The 26,155-nt window shown below is 38.2% G+C and overlaps 3 protein-coding genes across 3 annotated transcripts in view; 2 read left to right on the top strand and 1 right to left on the bottom strand.

Moving 5' to 3' along the window:
- The first annotated feature begins 6 nt into the window (after positions 1-6).
- Positions 7-5,509, top strand: LOC139138574 (nucleoside hydrolase-like). The gene is made up of 5 exons (XM_070707005.1): positions 7-321; positions 2,091-2,391; positions 3,084-3,220; positions 3,591-3,686; positions 4,600-5,509. The coding sequence occupies exons 1-5, from the start codon at positions 133-135 to the stop codon at positions 4,852-4,854; spliced, it is 978 nt and encodes a 325-aa protein (XP_070563106.1). The 5' UTR covers positions 7-132; the 3' UTR covers positions 4,855-5,509.
- LOC139138576 (TM2 domain-containing protein biscotti-like) lies at positions 5,190-10,542 on the bottom strand. The gene is made up of 5 exons (XM_070707006.1): positions 10,395-10,542; positions 9,772-9,848; positions 8,962-9,055; positions 8,108-8,273; positions 5,190-7,230 (listed from the first exon to the last, which is right to left on the bottom strand). The coding sequence occupies exons 1-5, from the start codon at positions 10,523-10,525 to the stop codon at positions 7,120-7,122; spliced, it is 579 nt and encodes a 192-aa protein (XP_070563107.1). The 5' UTR covers positions 10,526-10,542; the 3' UTR covers positions 5,190-7,119.
- A 165-nt stretch (positions 10,543-10,707) lies between these two features.
- Positions 10,708-26,155, top strand: part of LOC139139530 (multiple PDZ domain protein-like) — a 149,318-nt gene continuing 133,870 nt past the window's right edge. Inside the window, exons 1-14 of the mRNA XM_070708443.1 lie at positions 10,708-10,819; positions 13,851-13,955; positions 14,424-15,033; positions 15,619-15,856; positions 16,596-16,742; positions 17,038-17,283; positions 19,158-19,257; positions 19,670-19,761; positions 20,159-20,303; positions 20,966-21,166; positions 21,821-21,900; positions 22,505-22,678; positions 23,249-23,626; positions 25,794-26,030. Of these exons, the coding sequence (XP_070564544.1) occupies positions 13,940-13,955; positions 14,424-15,033; positions 15,619-15,856; positions 16,596-16,742; positions 17,038-17,283; positions 19,158-19,257; positions 19,670-19,761; positions 20,159-20,303; positions 20,966-21,166; positions 21,821-21,900; positions 22,505-22,678; positions 23,249-23,626; positions 25,794-26,030 (2,664 nt within the window). The 5' untranslated portion in view covers positions 10,708-10,819; positions 13,851-13,939. The remainder of the gene's footprint in view (positions 10,820-13,850; positions 13,956-14,423; positions 15,034-15,618; positions 15,857-16,595; positions 16,743-17,037; positions 17,284-19,157; positions 19,258-19,669; positions 19,762-20,158; positions 20,304-20,965; positions 21,167-21,820; positions 21,901-22,504; positions 22,679-23,248; positions 23,627-25,793; positions 26,031-26,155) is intronic.

The following is a 26,155-nucleotide window of genomic DNA, read 5'->3' as shown; positions in this document are numbered from 1 at the left end:
AATATAGGGTCATTTAAACTTTAGCCCTTTAATGTATATTTGCTTACTGTAAATGTCCAGTAGAGAAAACAGCCATTTTCAGGAGACGATCTTAATCTTACAACGTGATTGAAATAAGCGTTCACGGACACCATGGCCGAAAAGCAGCTGATGATCATTGACTGCGATGCCGGAATAGACGACGCCCAAGCTATCATGATGGCCCTCTGTCAACCACATATCGAGGTAGTCGCCATCACATGTGTGGCTGGTAATGTCAGCGTGCAACGAGTTTGTCATAACGTTCTACGTGTCTTAGAAGTTTGTGGCAAACTTGGCAAGGTGGGTAAAGTCGACTCTAAAAATATCAATATTTAAAATTTTTCTGAAGTTATCGTAGAGTAGTTGCCAGAAAGGTCTGCCAGACATTTAAGGTGGATCGGTCGTACATCGTGAGACAGAAATTCGGACTCTAAAGCTTTTACAATACTTTTGTAGTCTACCACTTGTGGAAAGCCCGCGGGGCTTATTTTTGTTGAAATCGAAAATTCGATTTTTGTCCATAGAATTAATACCGGGATGTCCTCCATTTTGGATTTCTTGAGGTAAATACAGGGTAATTTGTCTCTCTAGTATAATATTTTGCACGGTGACCCCTGATTGTTATTCTTGATTTTGAAAGGCAATGATTTAAGGTTTCCTTACGAAAAGATTGAGCAAAAGTTTAAGTCTTTCAATTTCGAGGCGCAAACTGCCTTAGGCCCTAATTGTGATGATACTTTTAATATGCCTATAGGTATCAAACTTTTCTCTTATAAGATGTCCTTTTTTATACCGAGTCTCTACTTCCGGAAATATGAAATAAAATAATCATACATGTAGTACTATGTTACGGGCAACGGGTTGTATACTATATGTTGAGAGAAGAAAGACAGTATATAGCATCCGATTTGATTTTCTTACGTGTCGATATGCAAGTTACGTAACGGTTTTAATTGTGATCTTAACATTCGCGCGGCGTATCAATTTTATAAAATATCTCCTCTTTCATTGACGGACACATTACAGTGACAATGACATTATTAAAGACCAATAACAAGATATGCCAAGAAGAGAATCTCATAACTTACCGTCTTTCGATAATTACGGTAATTGTTCCTCCGACGGTTTGAGAGACATTTGGTCGATATTAGCCAATATATGTGGCGTACCCAATTACGCGTCCAACAACCAGAGTCTTTGATGAATATCTATTGGTTTGCCTGAAGTATATCAGCGCTAGCATTTTTTTAAATATCACTTTACATGTAAAACGGCAAGTGTTCTTATGAATAAACCCTTAATTACCGACGCTACTGTACTTACCTTGACACGGGTAACCACGGTCATAGAGTGAAGTATGCATGAACACAAGCTTTTGGAAATCATGCTATTTTCTTGATATAAGCTTAAAGTTGACATTGGAATCCCATTTGTCAAAGTTCTGTGCAAAAATTAAAAAAAAAAATACCCTGGGGAAAAAATGTGGACTGGAAGATCCGTCGCTCGAGGGCGCTCTCTGCAGCTGGGAGAGCGTCCTCGAGCGACGGATCTTTCAGTCCAGGAAAAAATGGTAATATATATAAATATCCGATCCACAATATCAAAACGGTGGTGTCAGGGAAAGCAAATAAATCCAAATTTATTGGCTTAATTTTTTCCAAATTACTTACAAAAAAATCAATTTCGAAATATCTAAACACAAATATACTCAACAACAACAAAATATCTTCAATATTCTGTCACCAACAAAACTTGTGATTTCTTAGTCCCTCTCTGAGTATTCTGATGGAAGAATGAACAGTAATATAGTAAAGCTTGAAGAAAAAGGAAGTAGTAAAGAGAAGAAACCTATTTTTGAGAGATATAGATGGCGAGTTACATAGTAAACACAAGTAACAAATAAATAGACAACAGTATATGAGTAAATAAACAAAAACAAACAAAACACAAACACACGAAATCAAATCACAATACCCTATTGAATGTAAACAAATGCTGCCCTCATCATATGGCACACGGACTTTGTCGTACGCTGTTTTTTTAAAAAAGCTTACAATATTTGGTTTCAGGTTCCCGTCTATAGAGGAGCAGAAGGTCCCATAATAAACAGAGGCGACCCTCCCGCAACAAGTGTCCATGGCTCGGACGGTCTCGGGGACATACCTTCTTCAGGCGCCCTGGAGTTGGAGAAGCACGCCTCTGCTGAGCACGCAGTGAATAAAATGATTGATCTAGTTGTGCATCAACACCATGGGGAAATCAGCCTGGTGGCGTTGGGCCCTCTGACGAATTTGGCCCTTGCTGAGAGAATGAAGCCTGGTTTCAGCAAGCAGCTGAAAATGTTGAGTTTATTCGGAGGAAACACCGAAGGTATGAAGCTATATAGAGCACAGTGTTGACCATGTTATAAACCTATTCATTTGAATTCCACGTGAACAGGTCCAATATCATCATTGATAACAATGGGTTTGGACAAAACCATGGTGGTGAAAAGGTTAAACCTATTATAGTTGTGTCTATGTTTTGGGATTGATCTGAAAGTCTATATTGAGAAATAGTTTAGCTAAAAATCGAAAGATCACTATTTTTCTGTGATCCGAAGATCGGCAACCGATATAGGCCTATACATAATTGATTCCTTAAATATGCCATGGTAAATGTTGAAAAAACAAACATTTTGATACGCGTATTATTTTTGAGTAGAAAATTTAGACCATTCACAGTGCATTACCGACATGTACAGTGATGAACTTCAGATGTTTAATGAGTTAAGTTAAAGTTGGAAAAATTTGAAAATGCGAGTATACATTCGATGAAAAACAAACTTTAAAACTTTTACATGTAAACTCCTTTAAAACTAAAATAATGGCGTATTGATGTGATCATAGATCTCAGAAAAAAAATTCCAGGGTCTATCAGAATTGTGAAACATTTCATCAGTTTTCTTTCCGAGTCATGTCAGGCGTAGGCTAAAGAAACGGAAATAGGAACCGATGTGACGAGCGAAGTGTTTAATATGCTTTTGTTTATTTATTTATTTTCTTGTGTTTGTTGACTTGTAGGCAGGGGCAACACAACAATTTCGGCAGAGTTTAATTTCTATATGGACGTCGAAGCCGCTGACATCGTGCTCCAAGAATTCGTGTGTCCAGTCTACGTCACCGGATGGGAGGCGTCCCTGAAACACACCATTGACTGGGTAAGAACTTACACCAAAGTAAGACTTTCAGATGCTCGCATGAATTTACAATATTTTTAGTGTACATTTCAATGCAAGAATGAAGTGAACACCAGTGTGCTGCCTTACAATAATTTATCAAACTTGTTTTTAACTTAAAAGTTACTATACTTGCACAAACTCTGATGGCGCTATTTCATTACTAGTGGCATCGCAATTAAATATTTATGTTACACGGTGATAGAAGTACACTAAACGACGTTGTTCTTATCTTCTCGAAGTATTACCCTGATTCGAAATCTGTAATTATGACGTCCATCATTTAGTACAATAATCAGCAAGAATATGATGCACCTTTTTGGTTTTCAACTTCTTTTGTAAAATTTCTCAGGAATGGTTGTACGAGTGGCTGAACACTAAAACAAAGAAGGGCCGATTTGTGAAAGCTGTGATGGATCATCTATTGCAGTATTACAAAGGAGAGTGGGTATGTATACTTTCTTGATAATTGAAACAATTAAATTTTCCATTTTCACAAACCAAACTATGTAAACTTTTGTAATTCAACAGACTTTAAAATGAGTCTACACAAATTAAGTAGTTACACAAAAAATATTGTGAAATGTTTGGTTGGAATATCTGTACCCCGATGCACGTTCTTACATAAGGGTGTAAAATTTGACCTTGCACTCTCCTCATATATGCAAAGAAGACAATAAATGTTTCAAACTTACATGTAACTATCACATCGTCAAAAAGATACTCCAGAACAGCCACTACTAAGTTCTGCATATTGAAACAGTTGAAACATGTTTGTAAAATGTATATTACGAAAATGTAAAAGAAAGAAATTAAATTATTTGTGCTGGAACTAATGTCCACAAGTTTATTGTTTGACATGTGTTCAAGGTAGAATGCCTCTAAGTATCTTGCTGTGATACCACTTGTGGTGGGGGGGGGAGGAGGGGGTCACTTTTAAGCTCTTGGTGTGAGAAAAAAACTACCATTTAGCTTTTCGAAAATCAAATATTCTTACTCATAGAGTTTACACAGGAATCGTGGCCATATTGAATTTTAAGTATTGTAAGTATAAGTAACTTGTTTCAGTCTCTAGTACCAAATTTCGCACAGTGACCCCAGATTTTTATTCTTGATTTGGTGAGAGAATAGTTGAAAGTTTCACTGGGGAAAGTTTGATCAAGTCTTTAACTTTCTAGGGGCATACTTCCTTAAATCAGTTTCCTTCATCAGTTAACAAGACATTTTCACAAGCTTTTCAGGAGGGGAGAACAACTTTTGTGTGAATCATATGCCGTTGAAAATGTTTGTAGTTTCTGGAGATACGAATGTATCAGTTTTGATGAAGAATGCTTCGTTCAATGAATGAATTTTGATTTCAGGCCCAAAATGAACTTGGTGAGGAATCCAACTTCATCGTGTGTGACCAGCTGTCAATGGCCATAGCAATCGATGACAAGGTTGTGAAGAAAGCGCACAGACATCTTGTCAGAGTTGAGAGACAGGGCAGCATCACCAGAGGGCAGATGGTCGTCGATTGGTGCAGGCATCTGGGTCATAAAGACAATCTAAACCTTGTGACTGAAATTGATATGCAACTGGTGAAGGATTTGATGCAAGCATCGCTAAATGATTAAGATGTGAATTTAAACGATGTTCCAAAACCACAAAATGTTCATGATGTTCATGTTCATGTCCAGCTGTAACCCTTTTCATTACTACAATTTGGTATGACTCCATTGTATTTGCATAGACAGGCAGGACCTACCAGTGTGGAAATAGGGAGGACAGCATGAATACGCCAGTTAGATAGGTGGTCCACTGGTACCATATGTTATTTGCATAGACACGTTGGACCTTCCACTGTGGAAACAGGGAGGGACAGCATGTATCTGCTAGTTAGATATGAAGATGGCGATATGTTGGCACTCGAATAGACATTTTGTGATTAAGCCAAACCAGCCAAAAAATGTTATTTGTCACAAAAAATGCATTTTAAATGCTTTATTTCTCATATACTGTAACATTTACCAAATGTGAAGTTGTTTTACCATACACTTCAAAAATAACAAATGTGTGGCAGAGCTGATATGAATAAATGAATCTATGTCAGACTTTATAAAATTAAAGGGTGACTTAACCCTTTCTCCCCTATCCCCCTGTATAGAGGTCTTCCTACCTCCTCGAAAACATATGGATGTACCATCTTTGATGATGAGAGGGTTATGCCACACCCTGGGAACTGATACATGATCGATGAAATAAACTACTTCATGTACAGAATGAAAACCACGTTATTGAAATCTGGTGATCTCAAATACACTTTGTAATAAGAGGTTATTTAAACAATAAACCAATAATAAACCAACGATAAACCAGCAGTGGTATAATTAAGCATTTAATCACACCCAGCAATGGTATACCACTCAGTTTTGACCAGTTCATTCATATGTGCACTCGCTAACACTTGTGCACATATGTCCTGAACTGGTCAAAATCTCGTGGTATACCATCGCTGGGTGTGCTTTATTGCTTAAATATCACCTGTTCCTGGGTCATATCAGCATGAGTGTCATTTGTAAAGCACCAGACACGAGATGAAGTCGAGTGTCTGACGCAGATCAAATGGCACAAATGCTGATACACCGCAAGAACTTATAGACAGTAATATTTGATTCATCATATACTCATGCCGAGAATTTTATGAGCAACAGAAACTATTTTTATTCTGTATTGTGCATGAAATACTGGTAGAAATAGTCATATAAATATTCTACATTGATAAAGCTCTACTATGTTGCTACAGCTGACAGTTTAACAATACAGTACAGTCAGCCTGTAAATACAGCTGCGTCACACTTGAACACCAGGAGTGAAGTTTAGGACTTGGGTGAACTCCCACAAAAATAACTGCAAAGGGTCAAATAATATAGTACAATATTTATTCATCCAAACATTCCTGTAATTTGAAACCCTTTTTGATTTTGATCTCTGGATTGTGGACGTACGAAAGACGTGGTCATTCTTGTCTATTTACACTGAGAATTGCCAAGTTAACGCTGTACAATGTTATGCAGGGATGTCAAGCACTCACTTGCTACTTTCTATGGATATAGGCAATGCTTTGAGTACTTTGAGGTATTTGCAAGAGCTTGTACTAAAATGGAAAGGCCTTCAAATGAATTAGCAAAGGAAAATTCCATCAAATTTCAGTGTCAGAAACATTGTTGCTGTTCTGTGTCATCATGTAAGTATACAAGTTTGTGTTTCTAACATCATCAAATAAATTTTCAGTATTGACAGTTTAGGGTGACTACCTGATTTCTCTCCCTCTGTACTCCAAACTTCACAATCATGACTGACAAAGTGTACCTGATACATCTATATGATGGTGCCTCTGTGTCCAGAACTGTTGTAGAACTAAATTGCAACCATCATAATGCCTAGAGAAAAACTGCTGAAGGTTTTAGTTTAATACAGATACTGCCCTTTTAATACTCATAAAGTTTGTAATGTCAGTACTGTTTAGCACTTGTATTTAGTTTGACCAGTAACACTGCAAAAGTTGCGCATGTTGCACATTTGAGCCAAAACCATGTGAGATTGGTTCCAAAGCATCACCTGGCACACATCCAGACAGGGTTTTGTCTTCTTCTGACTGCCATCTTTATCCTCTCACCATCAAGTTTTACACAGTCCAATTGTTTTGCTGGGCAAGGTCGAAGGTGTATATAAAGGTCAAATAAATAGCCAAGCAGGTAGTACAACCCACACACAGTACATACATCACAAGGCTAGCAAGAATCTGTACATGTAAATGGTTATTGGATAATGCAACACACAGCATTGTCTGACTGCCAATAAAACATTTGTAATGTAAATGCGGCAATCATTTCCAGCGGTCACCAGTAGTCTGGTAACTTGTAATACGTTTCATTGTCTTCAGTGATGTGAACAAGTCTGGCGCCAAAGAAATCAATGATATACTCTGATCCGTCCGCTGGCCCAACAACCTGTCATAGCAAAGCAGAATATAGGTTTATCACACTCTATGAACAGTTTTTATGGAAGTTATTTCTTTTACTGCAAAATTACTGCATAGCAGCGGAAGTTCCAACTAACAGTGTACTTGGAATGACATACAATGAATTAGACTAGGTTAGTATCGGTGAATTTAATTTTCAAAGTTCCCCTTTGTATGCAAACGTAATTTTCACACTGCCCTTTAAGTTACTGATGCATGCATTCAAAAAATGAACTTTTGTTGGCTTGTTTTGCATACTACGGAAGCTCTGTGTAAAACACACCCTTCAGCACTAGACATAAATGCAATACAAAAGCTTCTAATGGAAAAAACATACATACATACAGACATGCAAATGGTATGCAAATGAACTGATTCACTTTATACGATAACTTCTCTTCGGTATATATACATATACCAAATGTGAGCTGAAAATCACTTTGTAGAAAGTATAATTTAATTCATATTGATAGTATAACTGTCTCAATGCAAAGGATTGACTCTAGCTATCTTTTCTATGGCAAGTATACAATTGATCAAAATTTCAAAACAAAATTTACAACACTAAAATTTCAAACATGACACACCATTATTATTGTTTGTCCCTGGAAATACAATGAGAAATATACCTGCCATTTAACATACCTCTTCAGTCAAGAAAGAGTCCTAAAACCCCATTTAACATTCCTAAAATACCTATTTTTGAGAAGCACTGGTGGCAAAAATTGTTGGTGGAAAGTGGATTTTCATAATGTCATTGTCCAAACAGCTACCGACAATGACGTAGATTTGGTGAGTGTACAAAAAAATTTCAATGCCTTTCACACTAATATTTAGAAAAGTAACAACATATCGAAATGGCTTACCTGGGATGCTATCAATATGATATCAATGAGCTGGCCCAGAAAGAAAAATCCTAGAGTTGAAAGTTTTAACAGACCAATGGCTGGATAACCTAGGTAAAATCTATCAATTCCAAACATTCCGAGAAAGACGGATAGAAGTACGGATACCTCATAGTGTACACCATTCCTTTGGAATAAGGAGGAAAATCTGAATCATGAATGTATCCATTATCTATACACCATCTGCAATTTATGGAGTATGAAACTATACTTTTTATGTTGCATGCTTTGATGTGTTGTGAAACCTAATTGGCTAAATAAATTGTATCGTTATTTTAATTTAGCTGTTCCAGGTATACCTGGATTGAATTCGGAACTGAAAGTAACACAGCTGGGAACTGGCTCAAAACCTATAATGAACTTCCTATAGGCAACCAATATAATAATAATAAAGCTTAATATGTCAATATGTTAAAACTGGCATAAGCTCTAGTGATGTTTACATTTCAACTGCCCATGAAATTTTGAGCCGCTTAGAGAATAGCGCCCTCAGTGGCGTTCATTCAAAAAATCTCTGTCTATTGGTATCAGTTACATCTACCTTTGTCCAGTAACTTCCTGGTAAACCACAAAATGCTAACATGGTCTAACATTGGTGTGCATTTTGATTCAAGCAAACAGTAATCTTTCACACTTTCACATCCACACTAAAATCAAGAGAACATTGCTACAAGTCTCAAAACCAAAGGGTCAGCACTTTGAAAATACGTTATGGATAATGAACCCAGATGGTTGAGAAGTACAAGGCTGACACTATCATCAAAGTGGATGAGATTAGTCAACACTCTCTCAAAAACAATGCTCTCTGTACTCACGTGTATCGACATGGCACCTCCTTCTCAAAGCCAACCTGTGAACCATTGTAAGTGTGCTGATCACAAGTTACATTTGGAGCTGGGTAGCAATTCACTGGGAGTGGATCAAGAAAAAGATTCCTTGCTGAATAATAATTACGACCCGTGTTGTGTTGCAGTAATGAGTTGATGTGATTCAATTTACACTTGCATTCCTACAAACCTTTTTTGCAACTAATTACTTGGTCCATCCTAATGGCAATACTGTATTTGACCATAGACAGTAAGACTACTGTCTATTATTTGACAATGTAGAAACGGACAGACATGATTAACCGGTAGACTGGCCATTTGTTTCAACCTTTTCACCACCATTAATTGACCAAAACACATTTGTTATCAATGGTGAATGTGGACCTGCTTACGGGGAATTAGCGGTAAACAGACAAAAACATTTAGGTATGCATGTGTAGGTCAGTATAGTATCATGCTAGTTAATTTAGGGCCCCGCATATCCTAAAACACTGTGTGGGATTTGCAGATCACAAAATGAACTGGTTAGATGCTAGACTTTTTCCTGATTAACATCTGTTCTTGTGTTAACAAGAGAAAGCGTTTATTTGCATACAAGACATGCAAAAGTAAATCATTACAATGAAACCTGTGCTTATTGACATATTTTGTAAAGATTTATTTTCTGTGTAATAAGGGCAGATTTTTCAAAACAAATGGCAAAAAGGTTAGAATTTTCCCCACCAGTCCAGCATAAAAGGGCAATTATAGGAAGTAGATTTGCTTGACTATACAAATGCCATACAAGTAATTGCTCACCTAAAACTGTTCCATCACTTGCACAACCAACCGCTGACTGGGTTTTGGAGTCTATATCTGGCCTGTCACAGTAATATGTAAGTATTGTTAAAGAAATTAAACAGTGAAGGTGTGTACATCATCCTTACTCATCATGGTACAATATTTGAGTGACATTTGCTCCACACATTTGGTTGGAATATTTGAGGTGTCTGTATCTACACTGAGTGTATGCAGCAACAAACAAAAATCATACACTATTCTCAGACACAGGGACTGGAGGGTTACTTGGAATGGAATGTGTACATCTCTTCCTTGGTTTCCTGCCATATAGTACATGTACATACATTACATATAAATACACATTACACAGCAAGTGAATGTATATAGTTCAACTTCAGTTCAATGGGGATCGGCTACCTGTCTATAAATACTGTTACATCCATCCATCCATGCATGTGTACACACACACAAGCAACTCATATACACCCTACTGGACAGCATTAGCACCATTACTATAGTTCAGGTGTATTTTACATGTTGTACGTTCTAGTAGGTTCATGCATGCATGGAGGTCATAACATACATGGTAGTAGTAGCGGTATAAAATTATTGTGCTACGACACTGATGATTGAAAGGATATTGTCCCATCAGAAGGTCCTTACATTCTAGATTCAAATCCTGAGAAGAACGCACGACGTTTTTCAGTAGAAGACAGAAAATTGAGAAATATACGAAGATCCAGTGTTGACGGAAAATCCCGGAAGTGGCCATGTTGACTATTTTGGCCTCAATCTGATTACTTAGTTCCTAACTTACATATCAATCCCCAAAACAAATTAGTCCTTCATCTATTGTTTTAAATTATGAAAACAGAGAAAACATTTTTACATTTTCGAACTCTTAGACTAAAGTTACTTTATATTACCGAGAAGAGCAAAAATGTAGAGATAATAATAGTGTATTTAGGTATTGAATACCGCGGATGAATATTTTGTAGTCAAATGAGGGCTTCCCTTGCAGGCCGCCATTTGTAAATTAGGACACATACTCCCAGCTGAGCAGTAGGTGAGTAAGATACTAATTTAATGTTCCTCCACAGTATTACCGATAATACTACTCGAGTTGCGAAGTTAAACGGTTGTTGTAGATATTGTGTTAACCCTTGTGGGTACACATGACGATCAGATTAAGTGAAATTCCGAAATATAGGTCAAACAGTGGTATGGGTGTGCTGTGTGTTGTTAATTTTGTCAATAAGAAACCTGTATCATGGTATCTTGGAATGTTCGCACCTATATCGACATCTGAGTAATTGCAAACGTTTTCCGGTCAAGGAAAGTAGTCTTGCACAATTTACATTTAGTAATATGTCAGAATTTATTCTCCAATGGTTCTGGAGGTTTTAGTAAGCGTACATACAGTACATGTACACATGGCATGAAAATCTATGTGTGAGGTGCGATTCACACAAGTGATACTATCGTTAGGCGTGTCAGTTCTGTATAATAACACGGAAGTTGAATAATAAATTCTAATTTTTCAAGATGATGAAAGCTGTTAAAATAATTTCTGACTGGTTATTCGATTGACCAATCCTAACATTGGCGTTAGATACTGACGTCCATGATTCTACCCGTCCGGCGAACGCTGAAAGTAAAACTACCAATTTACCCCCTGGGTGGCAATGTCTTGTATCTTGTATTGTATCTACCAATATCAGGTTCAAGATAGGGCCGAGGCCTGGACAGTCCATGGACGTACCACAAGACGTACGTCAATGGACAGGCCAAAGACAAGTATATGGAGGCTGGCTATTGCGAGTCCTACAAACACTATGTGAAAAAATGTTGAGCAATAAAAGAAATGTTGTTTTGAGCTCGACATAATAATGATAATCATACCCCTCTGCTATGACTGAGTAGTTCTATTTTTTCACACGTTGTTGTGTCCTGATTTTCTGTGCATCATGATCTGTATATTTACTAATACAGCAGCATTGATGAACTGGAATGGTAAAGCCACAAAATGATCACGCTCACTTCTTCCATGAGTATAGATACTCATTGATGTTTGACGCCATCAGTTTGTTGCCATACCATGCTGCCCAAAGCCGCCAATGCATGAACAAAAAACCATAACGTTGATACGTTACATCACACTGCATATACATGAGAACTGTTATAGACAGTCACATGCACATGCATACATGTAGTCACAGAGATTCAGGTTGCATTGCATATGCACAAGACGACTCAAATGACACTAGAGGGTCACAATTTGACCTCAATAATAGTCCTTTGACCTAAAACTCAGTGAATTTTTTACTCTTCCCGGGTAATATGCTTCTAGAAGTCCCTTAACCCTTTTCCTGCCAGACAGTAATAACTGTATCATTTTCCCAACAGCCAAGTCAGTAAAAAGCGGTATTGAGCCAAAACATGACGTATTTTCACCCACTTGGCTTGGTATGTTACAGCATCTTTTGTCCAAAAAAAATCAACTTTACAGTATTATGTTTTAAACAGCCTTCAAATGTACAGTATTATGTTAAAATACATCATATGGAATACGTTGTGTTTCATTAATTTTAACCATCTTGACCTGGTGGTGAAATATTGACTTGGCAGGAAAAGGGTTAAATGACAGCAATATATGCATTACCCTCAGGGTGGTTGTATAATGGGTGTACCAGGACTCTGTTACGGTGCATTTATTATTCCATATCCACTGTTTACTTTGTTAAGCCTGACTTAGTCAAAAATAGTACACAAATGAATAAAAATGAGAAATTTATCAGTCATGAGTGTGTCCCTTCTCATATTAAATGACTCCTTGGCTCGTAGAGGTGATTGAAGAGTTCTTAAAAGACATTGTGGTTGGCCCTGTAGCAATGCATAACACATAAGAAAAATTCTATCCTCATGAGAGTTGTCACCCTTTGATGGGAGCATCACACTTGTTGTATATGGCTCACTGTAATTCAAAATTAGTCATCACAGTTACTGAGTACGTTTACATGTAGTAAAGTTGCCGTATCATAATGAAAGTTCTACGTTGACACGCCCAGCTATAATGAACTTCCAATGTATAATGGTTTTCAAAATGCTTCATAGTTTGTTATCATATTTTGTTTCATTCATTGCCAAATTATTTATACACGTTGTGACAGAACTAGCTCTGTTCAAAAACAATTTCCAGATCAGAGGTACAGTAAAATTCTACCAAATGTTAGCAATTAGTAGTTAGTAATTAGTTTAGCAATCATTGATAGTCAATCTCATTGAAAGGGAATATAACATAGAAAATACCTACTTTTATATTTATGTGAGAGCCTCTCACTGTACAAAAGTAATGGTCCCAGTCAAATGTAAGAAATCCAGGAACAGTCAAGACTGTTTCTCTTTTTTATGATTACAAAACAGGTTGCTTGATCATTGTAAAAGAGATTACAAATTTGTCCATCTCAAGCTTTTACCATCACACCTTAATTTGTGATTTTCTTTGGAGATAAATCGTTGGTCAAAATTCCAAGCCTTTTTTGCCCATTTGAAACACCTTGTCACAAGTCACAAGTTGTGATGTGTTTTAGTTTAATCATTGTATGACTTTTTACAGTATATTGCTGACATAATGCTAGTATTAAAATGTGATACATAATAGTACTACTTCGATAGAAGTCATACATGATCATCATACTGCTGGGTTTAGTTTGTCTGTTGTTGATAACTGCAGTGCTGACATAGTGTAATCTCAGTTCACCAGCAGAATGCAACCCTTCACCCAGAGGTCCAACTATCTCAGAGAAAAACATAGGGTTGTAGAATTTATAAGTGAAAGGGAATGTCATCTCCCAGTATGTTGACCTAAACCGTATTTTACCAGTATTGGCATCTTACCAAAACCTTTAATAGGGGTTTATCCTTTAAAAAATTTTGTTACCTCTATCATTACTCCATATCAACTTTCCATCAAGAAACAAACGGTTCAAAGGATAATGCAGAGTCAAGCCATTGCATAAGTTTCACTATATACAAAGTGAAACTGAAAGACAAGTTTCAATTTTTTTTTAACTTTTATGATTTTGCCTTTGTTTCAGACAAACAACTCAAACTGAAGGACAATCAAAATCATAGAGTGGATTGAACTGGTGTCCTTACATCAATCACAAATCTAAGACTGATCATCATGTCTGTCGTGGCAGGTGGGTAAACCACAGAAAGTTTTAATCAAAATATTTGCTTGTTTGAGGTTCACACAAAAGGATTTACTGAATTATTTCATCCAATTTAGTGACAGACAGGAGAGAATCACCTGTCTCTTGTTATTTTCTCCAGACCAAACCAAAAGAGACACAGTTGCTGTTAGTGAAAGATCTTAAACCCTGACATTGTCCGATATGGAAGGGGATCGTTTTCTCTCCAAACTCCTTAAATCAAATCGAATCTTAGTTCTTATGCAAGACATCTGTGAAGAAGGAAATGGTAATTGTGGCACAAGTACCTTCCTATTCCTATTGCTTGTACTTGTATACTAAAACAAGCATCAGATTGTATCTTCATATCAGTTAATGCCTGTATTTTTTATCCCAGTCAGTATGCACATGAATTTGTAGGGAGCTTCGATACAAGTTTGCATGTTTATTATATTCCTGCATTCTGGGTTCCCACAGATACTGAGCAAGCTGTTGCTATCTTGGAGCGGCTTCAAGAGAGAGTCGCTCAGACTGGGAACAAATCACAGGAAGATGACATCGCGGCAATGGTCTGCATGCTTGACAGCAACCTCTTCAAGCAGCTACTCAACATCCAGGTGTCCATGAAGGAGCTAAAGGAGGAGGTGGACAGCAAACGATGCCAGGACCCGTCAGAGTTCCACCTCGGACCCCAAGGTGATTTAGTGCTGTCGCCCGCTGTCGAAGAGCGTCGCAGCTATCCCCGCAAGCGAACTCAAGAACAGAGGGAAGCGGAACTCAACAAGTATGCCCTGGCCAACGATGCGTTTGAGTGGGACGACACAGAGGAGCAGAGCTCAGGCTACTTGGATAAGGAGCCGCAGACAACTGAAGTTATCGTTGAGAATGGATCAGACCTGGCGAAATACGGACCTGCCTTCCAGCAGGATATTGCGATGGCTGCCCAAGGCAGAGAGGTGCAAGTAATCCAGCTTTACAAGCCAGAAGGTGGTGGTCTTGGATTCAGTGTGGTTGGTCTGAAAAGTGAAAATAGAGGAGAGCTTGGCATATTTGTGCAAGATATACAACCAACTGGAGTTGCTGCTAAGTAAGTTCTTTTACATGTCAATAGTCTTGAAAGGTATTACTTGAATGTATGAAGATTGCAGCTGAAAATGTGACCTCTTTCAGACATTTCATGTCAGTGTGTAGTGATAACACAAATTTTGATACAAGACGGACATCAAATTTACCTGAGGTTTTACCACAACCTCCATATGAGAACACAAAAAGTGATAATTGAGTACACTAATATTTACGATCTACATCATATCATATACAGTGTGTGATTACATTTATTGTAATGCAATAGTTGAATAATGTTCAGCTCTGATGAGGAGGTTTTTGTTACATCTGATTCATACATGTAATTTAGATTTCTATGTAAATGGTACACTGTATGTTTATTCTGAAAATTTGATGTTAGTACACATGTATTTGTCCTGAGTTGTAAACATGCTTGTTGAGCTGTTTGTGTGTTAATTTGGCATAGACTATATGTCAGTGTGTATAATCTATGACCTTGTCACTTTTACATATTCCTTCACTTGTAAGGTAATGCAAATTTAGTGTAAGCCTGTCATGACTTTCCCATTTAATGTGTATTCCCATGTATTCCCACTCTCCTTTCCAGGGATGGCAGAGTCCAGGAAAGTGATCAGATACTAGCCATCGATGGTCAGCTACTTGACTCCAGTATTTCCCATCATCTTGCCATTGGAATTCTGCAGCGAGCCCAGGGCCTTGTTGAGATGGTGGTTGCTAGGGGTGGGATACCCAGTGCCACACCAGTCCTTCATGGATCTCCTTCACTCGACAGAACACCGTCAGCTGTCAGTTCTGTGTCTCAGCAATCGGGCAGGGCCTCAGCTGTGAGTAAATTTTAACCCATTTCATAACTGTAATTTGGGCCATGTCCCTTGTTCTCTATGGTGATTATGGACTGGTATTTACACAGAAAAATGGTACACAGAAAAATAGGGTATCAGGATTAAATCAAAATGTTATTTTAATAACATGATTGATTTTTTCTGAAAAGTCCTAAATTGCACCCATGTGACACACAAGAAACAAATACAGGAGTTTTTACTTCCTTTATGAAAGGTCTATAAATGACAATATTTTCATAACATAGACTAATTTTGATGTGGATCAAGGTTTAAAAGTAAAGTGCCACCCACATCAAGCAAATGCATGGATATTGTATTTTGTGTAACTTTTTTTTTATGTAAAAAATCTAATTTTTCTCAGAAATAGCACGTTTTAGAGATCTTATAAAGAAATATCTCTATATAATTTTAGGTTAATAATGAGACTCACAATCACATGTGACTTTCTTATCTGCAACAAGGGTGTGTCATCATAAAAGTTCCTGACAGTTTTTGGTTCATTTTGTGTCCACTTTACGTGTAGAATCCTCCATCATTGACAGTGAACTTAAGTTTGCAAACTAACGTTTTCAATTACAACTTTACATAAAGGACAAAAAGTTTCACCTCAATAAATTCAGTTGAGAAACACAACAAACATACACTTGTAAATGACGAAAATCAAAACACTAACAAAAGTCATCAGCATTGTAAGTGTCTGTCTTACTTTTTCCCTACACAGTCACCGGAACCACCTACCATCAAGTGGGAACATGTTGAAAATGTTACCCTGCACAATGATGGAACCGGTCTTGGATTTGGCATTGTTGGCGGTAGAAGTACTGGTGTGGTGGTTAAGACCATTCTGCCTCGAGGGGTGGCTGACAGGGTAAGATGGAGTATATCGTTTTCTTGTCCCTATATTCACCCTAGCGGAGTGAATACATTTACATTTCCGTGGATGGGGGAACAAAAACAATAGTGTTACATATCCACAAAACTGACATTGTGTAGAAAGGAAAGCATGATACACAATATATGTCTACAATAAAAATATGAACATTATTTTCATGAATATATACCATATTTCTAGATTCAAAATTGGACTGCAAACATTCATAATTTAATTTTCAAAATGTGTCTGAAGACATACTCTGTGTGTACTCCAACTATTTCCCAATTAGGATGGCCGTTTGAAGAGTGGCGATCACATTCTGAAAATCAGTGACACCAGTCTGGCAGGGATGAACAGCGAACAAGTTGCCAACGTGCTGCGTCAGTCAGGCACAACGGTGACGCTGACAATTGCCAGAAATCCAACCTATGAGACGCAGCCTGCCATTCCGCAGCACAGCATTCCAGTCACCCACGCCGCTGCTCCACAACCGGAACCAGAAACCGAACCAGAACAGCAGGATGCACAGTTACAGGTAACAGAAACATGATGACATACTCTTGAATATTCAAATTTTGCACTGCTATCAGTGTTCTCACCAGAAAAAAAAAATTGTGGGACATTTTGTCCCGCTGACCAAAAAAAAGCGGGACAACGGATGATTTTTGTGAGACAATATATAAATATGTTAAAAAAGTCAAACTGCAAATACGAACCTTATCCTATGCATGGAAAAAATAAAGGACTCAACAACTCATTCAGCTTAACAACTTTTTTGTAAACATTCGGTAAACATATCAACTGATATTGAATATCAGTGCCTCTTAATGAAAAGTCTATGGGACTTTCGTTCTTTCCAGTGTGAAAGTCCATTTCGGGGCCCTCTACCATAACAGTAGTTGCTAGAGTGTCCAGCCATTCAGCTCCAAGTTGATTTCTGTCATTAGTTACGTTTTTTTGCACACTAAACCCCCTTTCACAATCGGCAGACGGAACAGGCCATGTCAGTGCTATGGCATCTATTTAGATCAGGAAACATATCTCTATGATGTTTGTAAACAATCATCAACTTTTGACGTGAAATTTTGGTCGCCAGCCAAGGCTACAAATTTTGTCAATTGATCGAAGCATGGAAAAAAGACGTCCATGTTCTCACGTATGAGTTCGCTGGAATAATATACTTATCACATGCGCAAGCCAAGAATTGATAATTTTTTGCATAATAAGAGAACTTTCCTCCAGCTATTCCACATTTAAACCTCTGAACTACTTTTGGAATAATATTATCAATCGGCAGTGGGCAAGTTGTCAATCATTTCCAGTCGTAGTTACTAGGTCGCCGTGGGCGAGGAACGGAGCAAATGCCTGATAACATCACACAACACGTATCTCCCGCGAAGTTTATACATGATTCCAAACATAGCAAAGACCTAAAAATTATCTCAGACAAAGTTGCGTTATTTTTCGAAAACAAAAATTCACTGAATCTCAACGGCACGAACACTATAACGTCGCGCCCGTCCAGACCCTGGTTGCCACGCGAAGCTCACAGTATAATGCTACCAGCTTCAAGTTCGTAGTTTTCGAAAAATGTTCATGTAATTCCTTAGGGATATACAAGCTTTACATTCTTGTGTTTTCATAGTTCGGATTATTGTTGTCGTAGCCTATGAAAATATTTATCGTGCCCATGACGCCTCCAGCTTCCGCGAATTCCGAGGACATGTACCGGTATGTATGCAAGGCGAACACGTTCAGTGCGTCAGACTACCACAGTCTCGTGTGGTTCAATACACGACGGCCGCTGTGTGGTATACGTAATGCATACCACACATCGGCCATTATCGAATCACAAGTGACTGTGGTTTAAGTACGCCCTCTGACGGGTATTGCTTCCAGATTGCCTCGGTTTCAACCAGGAAGTGTAATTACTCGCGTTAATCATTTACGTCCATGGTGAAAAGTACTGGCTGTATGATACGGCCGGCCGGCCATACGGCTGGCACCACGAAAGTTTATAATTTCAAAGGCGCGCCACTATTGGCGCGCACGCCCAAGAAATCCGCGACAAAACAGAAAAATGCGCGAGAATGTCGCGGAATCGCGGCTTGGTGAGAACGCTGCTGCTATACTTTGCTCCATCCCATTGTGTTAGAAACCGTAGTGAAAGCTTGTAAGGGAAAAAGGGTTACAGCCAATTTTCAGTATCTTCATGCATGTATCTGAGGTACATTTTTGTCAAAATTAGAAGTTGTGATTGACAGCCAACTTTTCTGATAGCCCATTTTGTCCATAATGTACGGAATTGTGAAAAAAATTGACATAAAACCAAATCTTCCTACTCCTCTGCGTACAACTGTTTGGGTTAGACATTCACTGGAGTGCTGTTATCACTTCATATTTCCACAGCCCGGTGACTTGGAAGAGGAGATATTTGAAGTTCAACTTGTGAAAGACTCCATGGGTCTTGGTATCACTATCGCTGGATACCTAGCACAAGGTGCTAGTGGTAAGTTCAGTTTCTGTTTTGTAGTAGCCCTGCCAGGATATGTGCACTTAATGAAAAAACTTCAAATAATGCAAAATCATACTTACTTTATATATATATCCTAACTATCTTGCCATTGGAAAGCCTACATGAGCATTTCCAACAATTAACTTCTCTCATGATTTTCTTCAGGGCATATTTGCAGCAAAGCCGCCAAAAGTGGCATCATCAATGTTTGAAGACACATATAGTGCAGCTTTAGCTATAAGAGAAAAGCCTTTCCTCACAGCCTAAAAAGCATTTAAATGTACTCATGCTTCTCACTATAGAGCTTTGCTGTGTAGAAATTAGGTGATATTCAGCAACATTTGATACTGATGCATTTGATGTACTGTTTTGGCTGATGCTATAATCTTTGATCACTGTTTCACAGAGGAGGTGTCAGGCATCTATGTGAAGAGTGTTGCTGAGGGAAGCACAGCTGACAGAGATGGAAGAATCCAAGTTGGAGACAAGATAATAGAGGTAACGCTGGGGCAATGCGTATTGTCCAATTTGTGTATGTTGGTTTAACATAAAAGAGGAAAAATGCATGTAGCTCTAACAAAATCCCATGATAAAAAATAATCATAAAGTAAAAGAAAAACTTAATATTTGTAAAATTGATATAATAAAGGATAGTTTTATGTTAAAGAAGCTCATCAATTGTTTTGATCTCAAGATCTTTTAGTAATTCCGATGTGAATTGAAGTTGGCTTTTCAGTATGTTGAGTTTGAAAATATATAGACATAATGTTAGAACGATGGAGTGTGTTCACTTTATTAATCCCCGACCCTTGGATGTTATACCAAAGTGTGGCCATAAAAATGAATACATTTCTAATATTAAATTGTACAAATATGCCATCTCCGTCATATCAAGGTGGACGGTATGAGCCTGCAGGGCTTCAGCAACAAGGAAGCGGTGGATGTTTTGAGACAGACTGGGACTACGGTGAAAATGAAACTGGCTAGATCAAGAATTGAAGCCATTGAGCAAGAATCACCACCCCAACCTCCACAGTATGGTAAGTATTGTGTACAGTGATAATACCCGGTCAATGTAATAGTACAGTTCCTGCTACTGCATGGTGAAATTGAATGTGGATATGTAAGTCCTCATATTGTAAAGTAGTGTATATGGTGCAATGTGAGAAATTTAATGTGTACCATGCGAGTCTTCACTTCACAATACGGTAACTGATGTACTGTACATGGTGATGAGACCATAGTGAAGTCTCTGCTTCCATTAATATGGTGAAAGTTTACACGGTCAGAAATATATATAATAGGTCAGTCACTGCCATCACAATAAAGTGAATGGTCTACATTGTGATATTACTGGTAACTACCAGTAGATCAGTTTCAACATCTGGTTTCAACATCTTTCAACAAATGGTAAATAATAGACAACATGCTAAAAAATCAGATGCCATGCACAAAATTCATGGTTTGTTGTATTGACCTCTGACCTTTACTGATATTGTTTCTGTAATTATGTCATTTTTGAGGTAACAAAGTACTATTTTCATCAATCACATGTGAGTAAATTTGAAGATCTGTGAAAATTTTACATGAATATACAAAGATTTACTCTTTGCATAATATTGATGACATTGTGATATTGCTTAAACATCACCATATTCATTGTCATTTCACACTTCCACTTTCTTCTTCCTTTCTGCTACAGAGATGCCAGGACCGCCCTCTGCATATCTGCTGGCAGGTGGCGACACAGACTATGGCGATTCACAGGTCATGCCGCCTGCCTACCCGCCACCAGATAGAATGGCAGCATACCCAGACGGACTACAAGAACCTCCACAGCAACAACCACAGCAGCATATACCGGTCGACGTCATTCCAGCAGCATATATGAAAGATGATTACAGTAAGTAAATAAAAAAAATACCAAGATAAGTGGGCTCAAACAGCATTTTACGTAAATCATCAGTAGCCTAGGGAGTCCTATGGTTAGGGATGAAGGTCCTTAGAAAATACCCTTTTAGTTCGTTTTCAAGGGTTTGTCTTCACAAATCTTCACTCATGTCACCCTGTCATCCCCATTTTCCTGTATAGATGTTCAGTATTACCATAGAAAGTATAAGGTTTGTACCAAACTTAGCTAGTTACAGGGTTGAGAGATTCTCTTAAAGCCCAGTGCGGACTTAATCCAAAAATATAGCAACATATTTATATAACAACAGCAACATATTTATAGAACGATTGCAATTTCAAAGGAGAACAAAAGACAGAAACACCTCATAATCTTCTTAACACCATAATTAATCTCAATCCTGGGCCTTTTCGACCCAGGGTTTAAAGTTAAAGTGTATTATTCATTTAATGTAAGAGTTGACACGTGTGCCGAAGCAGCTGTGTCTATTGTTTATCTGTCCATCATACACATTTGCATTGCTGTTAGCTAGTACCGTTTGTCTTAAACGCGGCACCATTTGTGAGACCTTTACTATCACCCCAGCCCCCCCCAACAAACACTGCCACCACCATATTTGTTGAAGTAATGGTGAACTTGATTTTGCAGTTGGCGAGCTTTCTCCAGAAGCTGAGGAAGGCATTATTGCATATTGGAAAAGCATTCTGGGCCCAGATACTCAAGTTGTGGTAAGTGTGTGGGCTTCAAAGATTTGAGGGTGGAAAAATAGGGAAAACTGACATGGCACTGTTGACCTATGGCAAGTGAGTTTCCTTGTGAAACTAGATAATGCTGCCTTCATGTAAGTGTACACAACCTCAATATTTCTCACTTGGTGCAGGTGCCTTTTCATATAGATTCGTGTTTGTTCAACAGCAATAGCTTTAGTATATAGTTTATATATTGCCAGTACTTTGTGAGAAAATCTAGACTGTCAGTCTAATTGCATAGGTGAATATACAATCCTTTCCTCTTTACATGTATATGTATACACAAGCTGTGATGACTGGCTACAAATTTGCATTTCACTGTGCTTTAGAGAGCAGAACAAAAGTGGCTGATAAACAGTACAAACAGTTTTAAAAAATCGTAAAAATGGCACAGCAAAGATAGGTTTCAACAGTGCAGTGTTTCTTGAAGGTTATAAATATTGTTAATTTAATTTACATCTGTACACATTCAGAGCTCCAATGCTCACAATACGCTTTTCCTTGGTTGCCCGGTGTAATTTCCGTGTTCCTCTGTCAATTCATCCATCTGCATATTCTTATCTACACATTTCATGCTGTGCAGGTTGCTCAGATATCCAAATTCCGTGAAGGCGGTGGACTTGGGATAAGCCTTGAAGGAACAGTGGACATTGAAAACGGTGAAGAAGTGAGACCCCATCACTATGTACGGTCAATACTACCTGATGGACCTGTTGGCCAAAATGGAAAGTTAGAGAGTGGCGATGAGCTCCTTGAGGTAATGAAACTTTTCAAAAATTTATGAACAACAATATCACAAAAATATGTTATTCTAGAGTAATTTGAAGATCTTAGGTGATTACTCTGAATTTAAATAGAGTAGATTTATGTGTACAGTAATGATACTTGTTCATGTTTTACATCACATACTGCATTCCATGAGGAAATATGAATTTCTATCCAGTTAGATTATTGATGATTACTACCATGACCAATTATAGAAAAAAGATGTCTTGATTTCTGGCCTGTGATATTCAACTTTTGTTTTGTGCAGACATAAACATACATGTACATGTATCTATCAAGAATACAAGGATGTTTCTCTGTATTTTTTTAATGAATTTGTCCATAATTATTTTGCCTATTAAAGATTTTCATGGAGAAAGTGGCAGCCACTTTTGGTCAGAACAGACAGTGTTTATACCTTTGTTTTTATACTGGTCATTTCCTTTTAAATTCTCCCAAAATCCCTTTGCAAAGTGATACAAAAATGTGCAGTTTTGCCAAGGAAAGAGAAATACAACAGTGTATGATAGTCAGTATTGTTTCCTCTGGTTTCATTGACCAGGTGAATGGAACGCAGCTGCTTGGTTTGAATCACGTTGACGTCATCAGCATTCTCAAGGAGTTACCCATGCATGTACGCATAGTGGTTGCCAGACACCCGCACCCAGTCTTCCCAGATCCCGGGGAATCCGAAGCCAGGGCCAGCCCCTTGCCCATGGCTCCACAACTGACAACCAGTGAACCCAACCTGGCTGCTCCCATGGTGGCTGGCGAGGGAATGATGAAGGCCCACTCGGAACTGGCCTTGCCGGTGACGGATGTCAAGCCGGCAAAGTCTCTAGATCCTGGTGCAGGGCTTGCCATGTGGAGTGACGAACCAACAGAGATTATACTCAACAAAGGAGATCGAGGTCTCGGTTTCAGTATTCTTGATTACCAGGTGAGTGTCTTTTACAGACTGTAACTTCATACCGTAAAATTCCCAATTGAGGCCGCACCTCTAATTGAAGCCGCACCCTGACTTTGAAACATTGTCTTGGCTCATTGTTTGCCCATTTTGGGTTTTTGAATTGTACCATTATAGAAGCCGCACCCCTTCTCTGAGCCCATCATGAAACAATGCATGCTGAAATTCACACCAGCTGGCTAACGTCGCCTCATTGACTTGTGCTAATGATTGACAGGTGTCTTTCTAACAGAAGAAATACCCAATAAAAAGTTCCTTTTTAACACTACTACCATTGTGCATTTTGTCATTGACAGTAACAAAAGTACAAACAATGCCCTATGTATCGGTACGTTTGTGTGTATGTTTGAACACTGCCGAAGTTTTTGTCAGTGTGGTAAACACCGCCATAGTCAATTACCTGATGCAACAATTTTGAAGCAACGATGTTTGTGTACAAGTTAAAATAGTCGAGAGATTGAGATACGTAGTTTTCATTCAATACCCACGTACCCTTACCGATGCCTGACCTACAACAACACCACCTGCATCATATTAACATAATGAACTGCCTATACTGTACTGTGGCTGCTGAATGACCACGGTGGGTGCATATAAGCTTGTACACGTTCCGTTTTTGATCATGAGAAAATAAAATTTGACCACAAAACAGTTCACAAAAACATGCCAGTAAAGTTACCTAAGGTCATTCACTTGCCTTTATTGCACTATCCTAGTATGAGCCACCAGTTCGGCAACACAAGACAGCTGTTAATCAAGGGGACCCATCTGCCATGGACGCTTAATTTATGCTAATTTTATGCACGATTTTTTTCAAAACCATTTGATCTTCTATCGCTTTCAAAATCGACTTCCACGTCCAAACAAATTGATTGTACAATCTCTGAATACAGAAGTGACATTTTTGTGAAATTTCAGCGTCCAAAAAGCCCTAAACTTGAAACAAAGACATCATGCATGCATGTCATGCATGTCAACATGGCTGACCTTAGTGAGACTATTCTATTTAGGGGACGGGGGTCAGCAGGGTCAGAGAATCAAGAAAGTACTGGGAAAACGTGTCATTTTCCTTACGATGCTGTCAAGGGAACTCCAGTTTCCCATTGTTTTAACATCTTTTAATAGTTTCCTTATTATCTAAAAGGAATTTTACCAAGTTTAACGACCAAATACACTCTCCTAACGTTTCTACATTGGAGTTACACTAGGGTAGGAGCTTTTTATGTGGGTAATTTATTCATGCAGAATTCATTGGTACTAATTTGCATAACAATAGCGATTGCCCCTGCAATGCTTGGTGAGCATTGAGAAAAATATCGAAACACAGGAAATGTACGTAATTGAAGCCGCACCGGGACTTCAGTGCGTGATCCCAGGGGTCCCTCAAAAATGTTTCTAATACAAGCCGCGGCTTCAATTGGGAATTTTACGGTAGCACCTTCAGTGATTTCTCATCGACACAACATAATAACTTTGATCAACCATTTTGATAGGAGCACATTCATGTAAATAGAAAAATAGACAAACAAATAAATAAATAAATAAATAAACAAATAAACAAACGTGTAAATGAAATTCAGCTGACATACCTGATACATAAATGGTTGATTTAAACTTAGAAGATCCTCCTTTGAACATTGAAAGTGCTCAATGAACAGTTCTAGCTTATGCATGTATGAAGTACAGCACAGATCTGTTACATAATGTGATGTTTTACAAAGTTTGTTGTGGTATTACAGATGCATCTATAACCATATATAGATGAATGTATTTACACACATCGACTCATCTAGTTGTAACTTTGATGTTGTCTATTGAGTTGGTAATGTTAACACAAAGTGTTGTCCGAAAAGTAGGACTTCATCAGGTGAAAAGTTGCCTACAAAAGAAGATACATACAAAAAAATAAAAAACAAAATGGGATCACTGTTTTGCTTATATCGAAGTAATTTTGAAAAGGAGGATGCTTTCTTGTGTATTTACAAAGATTAACAAAAGTGTGAAGTTCCCCATTTGTGGGCGTATTTTTATCAAAGTGCAAAGAATACTTTGTATCACAGGATTGCTGTAGGATAGTATTGACCTTTGACCAGTCTGATAAGATAAGATAACTCATCACAACACACTGTTCTGTTCAAAGGATCCTGTGAACCCGGAGGAAACTGTCATTGTCATCAGAAGTCTAGTCCCTGGGGGAGTTGCCGACCAAGATGGCCGCCTGATACCCGGTGATAGGCTTGTCAGGGTCAACGACATTGAACTTGAGAACTGCAGCTTGGAGAGAGCTGTGCAGGCCTTGAAAGGTGCCCCGAAGGGCCCTGTCAGAATTGGTGTGACGAAACCACTCCCAATCTCAGAGTCTGCCGAAATGGAACAGGTGAAAACTGCTGACATTTAGATATTATTTTCATTTACCTAGTTAACCGTAAAGTCTGCTGTAGTAGAGTTTCAGGTCAAATGGGAAAAAAATCATAGGAGAAGTATTATCAGATTATCTCGTGA

This window comes from Ptychodera flava, chromosome 8 (genome assembly GCF_041260155.1).
Source record: "Ptychodera flava strain L36383 chromosome 8, AS_Pfla_20210202, whole genome shotgun sequence".
NCBI classification, from domain to species: Eukaryota; Metazoa; Hemichordata; class Enteropneusta; family Ptychoderidae; genus Ptychodera; species Ptychodera flava.
This window is presented reverse-complemented; position numbering and strand designations above follow the sequence as displayed.